This window comes from Echinops telfairi, unplaced genomic scaffold, assembly GCF_000313985.2.
Source record: "Echinops telfairi isolate 266 unplaced genomic scaffold, ASM31398v2 ScPeMD7_3533;HRSCAF=4204_0, whole genome shotgun sequence".
In the NCBI taxonomy this organism is placed as follows: Eukaryota; Metazoa; Chordata; class Mammalia; order Afrosoricida; family Tenrecidae; genus Echinops; species Echinops telfairi.
In genome coordinates, this window is record NW_022107431.1 from 6,542,396 (window position 1) to 6,556,831 (window position 14,436).

A 14,436-nucleotide genomic window follows, 5' to 3' on the forward strand; every position below is an offset into this window, starting at 1 on the left:
CTGTCCCTCAGACCCATTGGAGGGCTGGACTATCATTTTTAAAAAAAACTATGAACAAATTCCTATGCACACTGCACATATCTTATTTTGAAGTAAAAAAAGGAGGGTGGGGGGAAACACCTGGCGGGCCGGATAAATGTCCTCGGTGGGCTGCATGTGGCCCGAGGGCCGTAGTTTGAGGGCTCCTGGGCTACACTTTGGGGTGTGATGTGCATGGTCTGCAGTTCAAAACCACTAGCAGCTCCAAGGGAGAAAGATGGAGGTTTCTACTCCCATGAATAGTTATGGTCTCAGAAATCCACAGGGGCCTCTCTGAGTCAGCATTGACAGGCTGGCAATGAGCTTGGTTCTTTTGATCTCATCTCACAACTACTGAGTTAGGGACTCGAAGGTGGAGGTGGTGGTGGCGGCGGGGCAGGTCCAGCAGGCTTTAATTTGCACACAGACACAAATTAGGATATTTACACAAATATCCTAGGGTCTTCTGTTATACACAAACCAAACTCACTACCATAAAGTCAGTCCCTACTCCTAGAACTGTACAGAGGGTTGTCACGCTTCCCAAATCTTTCCTAAAGCAGAGTGCCTCAGCTTCTCTCCCTAGGAGTGTCAGATGGGTTGGAACCTCTAACCTTGCAGTTAGGCATCTGGCATTAACCCGCCAGCACCAGCAGGGCTCCTTGCCATAAGACTTGTCTGGGGAGAGGTAAGGAAGGGTGTGGCCCTGCCGTCCTGCAGGGAAGGGACTGCCGAGGTGTAACCCAGCGTTAAGGGTCTCTAGAATAGCTCTGGGGTTTCTCTTTGGACTATGAACCACAGAGTTCAAAACCTCCAGGTGCTGATGGTGTGCAAGACAGAGCTTTTACTCCTAAAAAGAGGCTCCATCTCAGAAACCCACGGGAATAGTTCTACCCTGTCCTATAGAGTCCCTGTGAGTCAGAATCAACTCAATGACAGAGTGCGTGAGTGAGTGAGTGAGTTACCACAGGGCCCTGGGACATAGCGGGTTACACATAAGCTGCTAACCACAAGGTCAAAACCACCAGCCCCTCTGCTGGGGAAGAGTAAGGATTTCTACTCCCATAGAGTCGCTTCTATAGGAATGCTATGAGTCAGAACCAATGGCCAGGACTTAGTTTAAGGTGGTACCAACAGTGCAGGGACGGGCTTGCTAACCGAGGGCTTTTGGAAGAAAGGCCTGCCAGTCATCTCCACAAAGGGCATCCACTGGCAACCCTTGGGAGCACAATTCTACTCAGACCCAACAGGGATTGCTTTTTTCCTTAGGGTTTTATTTATTTTTTTTTTAGCAAGGCAGGAAAAGAGATGGTCTAAATTCAGCTGGGGAGAGCCATACTTCACCTTGTGGTCTTCGGTACTTGCAGGCTCACCCACAGAACAGCTCTCTAGTTGCTGGAGCTCATGGTGCATCCTTAAGGACAAAGGACCAGGAGTGTGATGAGTCTACAGAAAAGCCACCACATTGCCCTCTTCGCAGCTGGGCTACTCTCTGCTCCACCTCTGAGCGGTTGACTTTGGGTAGATCATCATTTGGCCCAGAGCCCCCCAGCCTCATTTGTTAGATAATGTAGATTCCTACCCTATCATTCTATTGTTCGTGTTGCTGTCGGGCAGCGGTTCTCAACCAGTGGGTCGAGACCCCTTTGGGTGTTGAACGACCCTTTCACAGGGGTCGCTCAATTCATTACAGTAGCAAAATTAAAGTTATGAATTAGCAATGAATATAATTTTATGGGCGGGGGGGGGTGGTCATCACAAAATGAGGAACCATATTAATGGACGTGGCATTAGGAAGGTTGAGAAGCACTGCTGGAGGGTGTTGGAGAGTCCATTCCAAGTCTTCACAGCCCCATGTGTCAGAGCAGAACTGCACATAGGGTGTCTAGCCTGTCGTATTTACGGGAGCAGATTACTAGGTGTTTCTCCCACTGAAATGGCTTCAAACTACCAGTGTTTCCATGCTGTGTTAGTCTGGGTTAACTAGAGAAACAAATTCATAGATACTCATATGTGTGTAAGAGAGAACTTCATATCAAAGAGCAATTGTAGATTAAGGAAACATCCCAGCCCAGTCCAGATCAATTCCATAAGTCTGGTATTACCCCATATGTCAATACTAGTCCATAAATTTCTTTTTAGGCTCATGCACCATGCGATGATGCTGGATGCAGGTAGATCAAGGCCAGTGGATGGAAAGTGATGGGTCCAGTGGTGATGGAAGCATCTCAGCGCTGGCATGGGACAGCTCCTCCCGCTCCAAGGCTATGGCTTCATCAGCATAGCTCCATGTGGTTTATCAATAGGAATGTCTCCCAGGAAGAGTGTGTGTGTCCTATCTCCAGTGAACTATTTATTTCTGTTGCACCTCCCAATGAAGTCATCAAGCTGCAACCTGATTGCCAGGCTGACCCCTTCACAAGTTGACAGGAGATTATGTCACTGTCACGCGTGAGCAACCAGGCACCTAACTGTTGTGCCATCTACTTTCCTGACTCTCTTTTCAGAGGGCACAGCTAAGCTAAGGGCATTGACTGTTTCCCCAGCTCACTGGCTGAAAGAAGAAAAGACAAGATGGTGAAGCCCCCCACCCCCACTGGTACATTTTCATCCTGGATATTGGTGTCCAGCTGTCCCAGGGATATTGGTATCCCTCAGAGGACATGTCACTGCGGCAGACTCTGCTCATACCCTATGACAGGGTAGGGAAATGGCCGGTCGGAATTCCAAGTGTGTGACCACCTTTCTCATTCTTTCAGGAATTCTTCTTTAAGTGCGGAGCGCACCCTACGAGTGACAATGAGACTTCAGTGGCCCTGAACCTTTTTACCACCAATAGTCGAGACATCAGTTGCATCACGTGTACCGACATCAGGTAAGGATTGGAAGATGCTGTCACCTGCAGCACCTTCCTTTCACAACTCGACTGCCCCATGCGAGCCTTCCTCTGCGGCCTCCCTGTCCTGAACATGTCAATGTTGCTAGATGATGTCCCCGTTTGAGCACATTTCCGTGTGATGAAATGATCTGAGATGTCAAATACTGAGCTTTGTTAGTAACCGAACAGCACTCTGGGCTATTTTGGGCTGCGCGTGATGTTGAGACTTATGTCTAAAACAGTGTAATCTTAGTTGACATTAAAAGACCAACTCATGTAGTTGATCCCAGTGAGTTCTAATGTAAGATGAAAACACGAGGCTAAAATTAGAAATGGAGTCACTGCGTGCATACCACTTCTACTTATAGGGTACCACTTCTACTTATAGGGTGTCGACTGGAAGATGGGAGTTTAGAGATGTCTGTTGCATCCCACCTCAGGCCTCTCCCATACCTGTGTGTAGTTGTAGTCAGGGTGCACAGGAAGTCACAGACGTTTACATGCAACATTGCAAGCCTGGAAGTCATCTGGGACCCTGGTTATTTCTAACCCCAGTGAATGGAATGAACGAATGGGTCCGTGGAGATGATCTGTTAGAAGGACTTGGTCTGAATTAGGAAGAGATAACAAAGTTCAAGGAAGTATCACTCTATTTCCTCTGCCAAGGAGAACATCTAGGCTAGACCCCTTCCTCAACAATATTCAAATGAGCATACTTGATGCAAGGAGCTTCATGACATCCTGAGAGGTTAGTTTGAGGCTCAAATGGCAACACAGGGGGTCTGAGCTCTCAGATCAGAATAGCTTTTTTCCTGAAATACCAAAAGGAACAAATGAATAATGTCGAGTAATCCTCGGCGTCTTTGGCCTCTGGGACTCTATTGGGTGGACTTTCAGAATCATATTCCCAGCCATGATTTCATGATGGTTTTAAATTCATAGTCCTCACATGGTATGGTTATTTTTTAATGAATCCCAATAGATTGTTGACTAGGCAAAGCCTAAAATGCTTAGTTCTGCCTGTTGCACAGAATGGGTTTCCACGAAAGAATGAAGGTGAGCTGAGTCTGACTATCTCGTCACCGTTGTGAGGAGGAGCCCCGCACCTACTGCACAAGCAATGCGCTCTCCCACTTCCCGGCAAGGTAACAATTGCACAAGGCCGCTGCTCTCCCTGTGCTGCAGGTGAGGAACGGAGAGACGGTGCGTCTGGCGTTGCAGGGTAGCAATTTGCAAGGGCGAGACAGGTAGGCTCAACTGCTTGGAAAGCAATGTGATATTAAAATTGCTTCTCACTTTTTTGGAGGAGAACTCAAAACATTTTTCTCTTTGTCAGAATGCAGCCCACCAGCCAGTATTAAAAATCTTCCATTAAAGCTGATGAAGATGACCCTAAAATATGTGGTGATGATCCTACTGTCTTCCCACGAGCATGGCCTCTGTGTACCCTGCTGCTCAGCGGTCCCCTTTTCATGAATAGCTCGCAACATTTTTAAAAAGAAATAGGCCACTTGGATGCACAGGGAGATCATTGTTGGGGGAAAAATATTGACTGTTTCAATAAAATTGTTCATATGATTACTTTTGCAAGGTGTTATAAATAGAAGCTACTGTGACTCTTTAGGTTTATGTGTGTGTGCTTGAGTGAGTAAGGGCCTGTCATGGACAAGGCATGCTGGGACAAAAGACAGGGGGGTGACCTGCATGCAGGACAGGGGAAGTGATTCTCTCTTTATAGTTTGTGTGTAGAAAGGCCCCATACCATCCCTTCACGAGGACCTTACCATACCAGGGCTTGTACATTGTGCGATCATTGTAGATGTTGTTTATTTCTAATGATGCTTGGCTATTGGAATGAAAAGTTGTCTACTCACAGTAAATGATTGAAATGTTTATATTGCTTTTAAACCTTTTGAATCAAGAATACTTGTTGACTTTTTTCCAGTGTTTTGATGATGCCCCCCAAATCCATGTGTGTGTAGATGTTTGCTAAATTGGTATCATTTTGGAAATGTGTGTTTGCACTTCTGTTTCCATTTAATGCAGCATCATGATGAATCTTTCTTCCCATGAAGTCAACTATGTAAAACCCTGTGTAAAAAGAAGTATTGTAGATGGTGCTGTTACATGGAGGATGTTTGATGTCATCAGCTGCTGTCTCCTTAGTTTTGATTGGTAGCAATCTGTGTGTAAGGGAATGAAGCATCACCAGGCCCTGTGCCACCTCCGTGCTCAGTGACAGGCTTGAATACATCTCTGTGCTGGTGGGGCAGTGGTATTTTCACATGGCAACTGTCTACTTCACCATTTCCCCATTGTTGGGCATTTCAGTTACTTCTAGGTTTGATATTTTGGGGTATGTTAAGTAAAGTAAATGTCAAACTTTATACAGATGTCTGTATGTTTTGAATCTAAGGACAGTCATAAAAATGGACCTAGCACATCTATGACAATAGACTTTTTTAAGGTTCTTGTACATATTGTTAAATTTCCCTCCAGAAAAAAAGGGGCATTATTTTAGATTGTTATCGCCTATGTTTGGGTACATCCCTCTCTGAATATTTTCTGGTATATTAACATTTTTAGTTGTTTGATTTCCATCCCCAAAGCTCTGCCTGGACCTGGAAATTAAGGAAGCCCTATTCCCCAATCCACTTGAACTTGGTCCTTTTGAGTTCCTGGTTGAGAACGAGTTGCATGTTTATCTGTTTGTTTGTTGGCTTGCTTGTTTGTTTTTGACATTTTCTTGGTACTCCTTCATCCAATCCTTTATTCATTCATTCATTCATCAAAAAGTTCACAAGTGGGGACAGTAGTTCTTTTGCATTATAATGGACATTGTCATATCTCTTGTCAACTCTCAGTATACCTTTGGTCATCCTTGGCATTGCTTTCCTGTGTTCCATAATTAAGTAAAGCTCTTTATCCAGCTTACCTTTCCCGAGTTAAAAATGGTTATCTCCTGTCAAAGTTACCCTCCCTGAAGATTTTGGGATCGGGAGGGACCCATTGTCTTTTCCAGGCACTGGATTATGTGCAGTGTGGGCCCAGAACCCAGTTCTGTTTCACTGTGCTCTAACGGAAATCTTGTACGTAACTCTCTCTAGCAAGTGCCTCTGTTTCTAGATGAAAGCATTGTTGGCAATTTGAGTGTGTGTTTGTAAGACAGTCCCTGATGGCATATAGATATATATGTGTGTACACACACACACACACATCCTGACTTATTATTAGCACAACATACTCTGCATACTATCAAAGAAAGGCATATTAAGTCATAGAGGCAAAAGATACCCTCATCTAATTAGGGAGGATATTTTAGAGGGTTGATTTTACAAGATAGAGATAAGTCAATCAGTCAGTCTAACTGATGGTGAATACCCAGTGTTTATTTTAGTAAATAGAGGGTAGTATAGGCGATGATGCTCAGTGTTCTCTTTTTAAGATGAAAGAGGAGATCTCAGTGATATGTCTTGTGGCATGAAGCAGGGCACTTCACGCCCCTGAGAGTAAGTTCCCTCTACTTATTCTGTAAGGAGTCCTGAAGCATCACTAAGCGTAGGGCCTTCTCTAATCCAGGCTCGAGGGAGAGCTGCTATACACCCATCCACAAAATAGACTATTCTGTGTGGGAGGCTTTAAATAAAAGGGCATCACATTGCCTTCTTTCGTGGTAAAAAGGAGCATTTCATGACCTGGAATGTTTTCTTTAGGCTTAAACTTATTTATTCTCCCATGTCTATTCCTATTATTCAGACTGAGGCTGAGTATGAAAAACCCTTCTGGCCCTGTCACAAGTTACTGGGTGAACCAATATTTAAGCCAAGGTCAGTGTGGTTTCCATTCTTCTCCTCTGTTCACCGCACACAGAACGGAGCGTTCTCCGCACAGTCAGTGGCAAGGCCAGCAGATGAGGTTGGAAGGTGAACTTAAATTTGAAGGATAATAATGTGCACTAAAGTGAGACACAGAGCCATGGAGAAGGGTGAACTTCTCTTGACAAGTCCATTGAGTTGAAGCAAACAAGCGGTGTATATGTCTGTCTGTCTCCTCTAAGGAGAGGCAGAGGAAAGGCACAGACAAACTTGACAGCGATGCAGACTTGACTGACCCTCACCTCAGTATCCAGCCCAACTCTTACCATCAAAGAACATTAAATAAATGTCTGCTGCTCAGAATGAAAGGAACCCTGTCTTAGGTGATTCAACAAATAGGAACACAATTCTTCCTAGATGAAGCGCGTTTCCTTTCAGAGTTCTTTGTGAATTGAATGGGATTTTCCAAATCTCACTTAGGTCCAGTAACAAATAAATAAAAAATGAGAGTATAAAGGAACTGGTCAGAATATGGAGGGAATCAATTCTCCAGCTCTTAACACACAGGATGTAAATTAGTCAGGAATATTGTTTGGGGTCAGTTACTTATGAAAACAGAGAAGAAAGATTTTACAGGCTGTGGAACTTTGAAATGTGAATCATGTCAGTTTTAATGCCAAGAAGTAACCTTCATTTCTCCCATGGTGAACCGTGTACATTTCTGAGGCGAGCAGCTGCATGAGTGGTGTGTCCTAAAGATGTCACAGGTACTTGTGCATGAAATTCAGATGTCTTATCTTTTCATTTAACTGTCACCGTGGGGGGCCTAGCAACCCCCACTGGCCCGACTAGGGCAATATTGCAAATCCTCCCTAGACCGATTTTATATCTGTTCAGGTCAACCTTGCGTGTCGTCACCGTCTGGATTTCAGTCCATGTTCTGATGGTGGGCGTTACTAAGCGGCCTTCACTAGGACTTAGATGGCAGTCTGTTGTTAGAAAAGAATGGCAGTCATTAAATAGCTACATGTTCCCTGTAGAGGAACCTTCCAGGATGGAATACAGAGAAATCAAATTGACTACATCTGTGGGAAGGGACAATGGGGAAGCTGGATATCAGCAGGTAAAACTAGGCCAGGTTGCTGACTGTGGAACAGACCATTAATATATGTCACATGGAAGTTCAGGATAAAGCTGAAGAATATTACAAGTCCATGGGAGCCAAAATATGACCTTGAGTCTATCCCACCTGAATTTCAAGAGCAGATTTGATGCATTGAACACTCATGATTGAAGACCTGAGAAGTTATGGGAGAACATCATGGACATAACTTATGAAAAAAGCAAAAAGCCATTAGAAAGATAGGAAAGAAAAGATCAAAGTGGATGTCAGAATAGACGGAAACTTGCTCTTGGACAGAGAGGAGCTTAAGTAGATGGAAGGAACTATGAGGTAAAATAACAGAAATTGTCAAAGGGCACCTCAAGAAAACAAGATAAAGTCTTATAATGCAACGTGCAACAAACTTGAGGTAGAAAGCCAAAAAGACAGAACATGCCCAGAATATCTCAGGGTGAAATAGTTGAAGTAAACTTTCAAACCACAAGTTGAAACATCGACGAATTCCAACAGCAAAATATTGAATGATGGAGGAAGCATTCAACAAAGTTGGAAGGAGTACAATGAATCCCTGTAACAAAATGAATTGGTCAACAGTCAACTATTTCGAGAGGCAGCATACCAATGGTGTTGAAGAAAAAGTTCAAACTGCACTGAAGGCTTTAGCAAAAACGAAGGTTCCAGAATTGACAGATATCAGGTGAGTTGTGTCAATAGCCAATGGAACATCAAAGCACTCTTCTATGCAGAGAAGTTTGCCGGACAGCTATCTGAGCAGTGACTGGGAATAACCATAGCTGTGTCCAGTCCAAAGACAAGCAGCCCAAGAGAATGAAACAATTACTCAATAATTTACTGATATCACATATAAGTTAAATTTCGCTGGAAATAACTCAGCATTATGTGGCAGCAGTTCTTCAGCAGGAAGTTGCCAGAAATTCCATCTGGATTCAGAAGAGGATGCGACATATGGGTATCATGGATGATTTCAGATAGATTTTGGCTGGATGCACAGAATACTAGAAAGATGTTACTCTTGTATTATGAAGTTATTAATGGCATCCGACTTTGTGGATCATCACAAATTAGGGGTAACTTTCAGAAGAATGGGAATTCTATCATGCTTCCTCATGCTCATCAGGAACTGGTACATAGACCAAAAGGGAGTTTTTCAAGCACAGGAAGGAAATGCTGGCTTCGGTGGTTTGAAATCAGGAGAAGTGTGCACCAGGGTTGCATCCTTTCACTACACTTAGTTTGCATGCTGAGAAAATAGTAAGAGACAATGGGCCATCTGAAGAAAAACACAGCATCAGGACTGGAGGAAGGCTTACTAACAACCGGTGATATGCAGATAATACAACCTTGTTTGCTGAAAGCAAGGAGGACTTGACATATTTGGTGATGAAAATTAGTAAAAACAGTAGCCTTCAGTATAGATTGAGACTCAATGTGAAGAAAACCAAAATTCTTACAACTTGGCCAACAGACAACATCATGATAAAGGAAGAAAAGATTGGAATTGGCAAGGATTTAATTTGCTTGGATCCCACTATCAGTGCTCATGGAAGAAGCACTCATGATGTCATGCACGCATGATGTGAAGTACCATGACAGGGAGGCTGTCAGGAAATGGGGAGCTAACAACGGACGGCTACAGAGAAGAAGAAATGTACTGGAATTGATCATCGTGATTGTTGCACAACTCTTCTGAATGTGAGAGAACTGTTGAAATATATGATGTATGAATTGTATGTTGGTGAAATTCTTAATGGAGTAAGAGGCGGGCAAAAGGAAGAGTGAAATCAAATGATGTATTACATTGGGCGAATTTACTGCACAAGACCTCTTCAAAATCTTTAAGCACAATTATCTCACTTTGAGGACTAAGGTGTGCCTGCCCTTAGCAGTGGTATTTTCAGTCATATGAAATTGAAAAACGGATGAAGAAAACTACAGTAAAATCGGTGCCTTTAAATTGCGTTGTTGGGGAAGACTATTGTAGATACCATGTACTACCAGAAGCACAAACCGATAGATCATCCAAGAGATAACGGCCAGACTGCTTTTTAGAAGCAAGGATGCTGAGACTTGGTCTCAAATACTTTTGATATGTTATCAGGAGAGGCTCAGATCTAGAAAAGGACGCCATGCTTGGAGAAGTAGATGGCCAGCACAACAGAGCAAAACTACCAGTGAGATAGATTGACACAGTGGTCGCCGCAGTGAGCTCAAGCATAGCAGTTGACACAGGACGCAGTAGTGTGTCATTCAGTTGTGCATGGGGGCCGATGAGACTTGATTGGAAGGTGCTTAAATATAACAACAGTGATTAGTGACCTTGAACTTCTGAGATTGAGTAAAATGAGGATTGATATAAAATCATAGAAATTTGTATTAAGCAAAAATATCTAAGTGTGAAGCTATTTTTTCTTGATCTAGTCTCCATTTTAAGTCTATACACTTCTTTTTTATCATTTTATTTATTTATTGTTAATCATTGTATTGGGGGGCTCTTACAAATTTTATGACAGTCCATCACTCAATTGTATTAAGCACACTTGTACACATGTTGCCACCAACATTTCCAAAACAATTTCTTTCTTCTTGAGCACTTGGTATCACCTCCTGCTTTTCTCCCACTCTTCCCCACCCTCACTCTCCCATCCTCATGAATCCTTGACCATTTATACATTATTGTTGTTGTTTTGTGTCTTACTCTGTCTGCTGCCTCCCTTCACCCACTAAGTCTATACACTTCTGAAGGCAGAGTTTCCATGTCGGCCCCTTCCTGAGGGATTCTGCATTTTGATTCAGAGAGCATCAAAACAGCTTCAGTCAAAAACATCAAACAACTTCCGTCTTGATACATTCTAAATGTGTTTATTTGGGATGTCCTTTGAATTTGGGGATCAGAAGACAGGTCTAAAAGGATGAAATCAGGGTTGTGTGGTGGATGGGCACAGTTTCCTAATGAAATCCTCATAGGGCAGTCTTTGCTTCCCACTAAGAATTAGCACATGCACAGAGGACAAGGTCTACATGTGGCCTCCTCCCTGGGGGACGGACAGCGGAGAAGTGGGTGAGGGAGACGTGGGATGGGGTAAGATATGATAAAATAATAATAAATGATCAATTATTGGGGGGAGGGAGGAGTGAGGAGGGAGGGGGAAAAATGAGCTGACACCAGGGGCTCACGTGGAAAGTGGGTGTCGTAAGAATGATGAAGTCAACATATGTACTAAAGTGCTGGACACAGATGGCGTATGTACAGATTGTGATGAGTGGTATGAGCCCCTAATAAAATGATTATTTAAAAAAACAAAAAGAACTAGCACATATTGTCGCCGTGGGAACATTGACATAGCACAACTTTCCAAGCCTTATTCTCATCTCTGAAGCTTTCAATCACCTTAAAAAAGCAAACAAACAAACGAACCTTAATAGTTGGCCCACATGCTCATCATGTGTCCTTCCAGATAATGTGTGTTGATTCCCTCTTCGGGTTCATGCTTGTTTTATGGGGGCACTATGTCACCAATTTGTTGGAAAGATGTAATATTTGGAAAGACAACTCTTTGAATTTTGTTAAATTCACTTTTTCCCATGTCACACACACATAAAGTTTTCTTATCAGGCAGTCACTGTACGGGTAAAATGACAAAGTGTAACAGAGCAAAGTTGTCTGCAGCTGTCTACTGGTCTGAGAGACAGGGTTAAGCACCTTTCGTTTGGGTGTATCCCATACATGGATGAGCTTTCATCTTTTTATTTTGTTTTGTTTTTGACATTGGCGTATTATCTTTGGAAAATGTCTATTCAAGTCCTAAAAAGTTTAATTTGGTCATTTGTGCTTTTCTTGTGGAGCTGTAGGGGTTGAATTATTGTATGTTTGGTTGGTTTTTGTTTTCAATATATTCTGGGTGCTACACTCATATCAGATATAAAGTTTCAAATATCGTCTCTTAGTCTGTAGACTTTCTCATTATTTTTTCATTAAGTCCTCTGATGCACAAAAGTTTAACAGTTTGACGATGTCCAATTGACCTATTTTTTTCCCTTTTGTTGTTCAGACTTTTGATGTCAGGTGTAAGAACTCATTGTCCAGAGCAGAGCCTGAAATCTTTACCCTATGTTTTCTTCAAAGGGTTTTTGTTCTGATATTTAGGTTACTGATCCATGTGCAGCTAATATTCATGCTAGAGAGTGGTTTGCGGCATTGACCCAGTTCTATTCTTTTGCGTTAGAGACCCAGGTGTTCCGTTCCCATATGCTAAGTGAAGATAGGTAGCATACTTAACTCTGCCTTGTTCTAAGTTAAAATAATGAAATATTTCATGGACAATTATTATCACAGGGGCTGTCTTTTGCCCTTTCTTCAAAAAAATTTCTTTGACAGTTGCTTTTATAAAATGTATGTTGTAAGATACTCACAAGTTAGGTTTATTAATGTGACTTTGAAGTTTCACCACATGCAGTTACAGTAAAATGAAAGGGTTTTACTTGTTTTCAATTTCATTTTTGTGTGGCATGACCATGTTGTTGTTGCTTTTTGAGATAGAACTGGCCCCACTCAAGGGGCCCTTGGGCACATACCAACACAAAGCATTGTCTGGTCTTGCTTCAGCCTTGGGACCACTGACCTCCTACGGTCTGTATTTTCAGCATCAGTGTCCATCGGTGTCACTCAGGGCTCTGTCATCATTGCTGGCTCTCTATCAAATGCGTGTTTTACCTATTGATTGTTCTTTCATGGTGATGTGTCCAAAGGAAACAAATGAGAATATCAACACTCTCCCTTCTAAGGAATATAGTGTGATCAATATAACTATATCTAATAGAAATCAAAATTGGTATAAGAGGTTCTTAGAACAAGTAAAAAAATCCTCGAAAAGTTCACCTGTACAGTTGTATAATTGAAATCTGGTACACCATTTTTAAGCTTATGCCTTTAGCTACTTTCTCCTTTGAACTTAGGAAAGATTTGTTTAATGTCTATTTATAATCTTTTTAATTTACTGTATATACTTGTGTATAAGCTGAGTTTTTCAGCACATTTTAAATGCAGTTTTTGTGGTAAAATTAGGTGCCTCGGCTGATATTCAGATTGGCTTATACTCAAGTATATGCAGTATATCCATTTGTATAAAGCTTTCAAAGTTGATGATGTTGTACACATAATTATTCAAAAAGTTTGATTGGACATTTCCAACAAACTTTAGAAGTATTACAGTAATTTATAAACATCAGGGGCACTTACGTTGGCATGAAGGTATTTGCTGCAATGATGTCTTTTAGGGGAGTGCACACAAGGCTAGCCTCCAAGAAGATGGAGGTGAAATATATCCCATATATCCCATTTTTCCACACTGCTGTCCCACATCATCATCTCTGACATCAACCACCACCCTCACCCCTCAGTATGTTCACTGATGGCCAAGGGTTCCGCAGGTCACTAAAATGATCACCCAGAACTCACAGCATGAAGGCATATGGCTCAGGTACTTGTGGCTGCTAGGAAGTCCCACATCCAAAGTTCAGTCATCCCTCTGATGGATCTTCTCATTCCCAAGCTTTGGGAGCCAGTGAGGTCAGGTGAGGGGCTCAGTGCGAGAAGTGCAAACCAGATGCAGTCTCTGAGGATTCTCTGCCCTCCTGGCCCACCTCTCCTGCTGGTAGTGAAATTCCACCGCCTCCTTCTAAGACAGCTCATTTTATATGCAGCAAAATGGCAAGCCTAATTAATTCTGGTAGCAAGCACTCACCACCGAATCTGTGTTAGTCGCATAACTTCATGTCAACTTGAAGATACATAAAAAATGTAGGGCTAGAGTTTAGCCTGTCAATCAGTCTGATGACCTCACTTCAAAGTGCAAGCAAGATACAGATGATAGCTCTCTGGAGGTCTCTCTCTCTCTCTCTCTCTCTCTCTCTCTCTCTGCTTCCTTCTTCCTACTTACTGACCACAGTGAAAGCTGCTGAAGCCCTGACGCTTTGTGGTCCAGAGGCCTATGATCTTCCTGCATTCTCCATCATTGCATATAGTTGTGTGTCTGTCTTAAGAGGAACTTACGGACTAATATCGGACTTACCGACTTGCGCAGGACTAAGCTGGGATGTTTTCTTGATATATAATTACTTCTTGATACAGAGTTCTTCCTTATACATGTATTAGTGTGACTGCACTTGTTTCTCTAGTCAACATGGCCTAATACAGAATCCCCTCCATATCTTCCCCCACCTTGTCATACCCAGACTCATCAGGTAAAGGCTGTTTGGGGGAACTTAGTGAGATGATGGGTAGAAGAGCCACAGTCAATAATTCACTGTCTTGGAGTTGTTATACTTTTGCCAGGATGAAACTTTCTTAAAATGTGATTGAATACAAAGAGACTATGTATTCACTGCCTTGCTAATTTTTGTTAGTTTGATAACAGGTACTCTATTAAAAATATCTCTAATTATTGTAACTGTGATTTCCCACCTTTTAAATAGGATAACACAATTTGTTTTCCAAATTACAGATGAATTGTACCCCACAATTTTGTTCCTGCCTATTTCTGTTCTCTGGTTACTTAAATTTAGTAAGGATGACTTTACCATCC

The 14,436-nt window shown here is 42.4% G+C and overlaps 1 protein-coding gene across 4 annotated transcripts in view; it reads left to right on the plus strand.

The window, feature by feature from the left end:
* The window catches only part of PRKN (parkin RBR E3 ubiquitin protein ligase), a 1,413,568-nt gene that overhangs the window by 740,990 nt on the left and 658,142 nt on the right, over positions 1-14,436 (plus strand). For all 4 annotated transcript variants that reach the window (XM_045294462.1, XM_045294464.1, XM_045294465.1 and 1 more), the window contains exon 6: positions 2,778-2,893. In XM_045294462.1, coding sequence (XP_045150397.1) covers positions 2,778-2,893 — 116 coding nt within the window. The remainder of the gene's footprint in view (positions 1-2,777; positions 2,894-14,436) is intronic.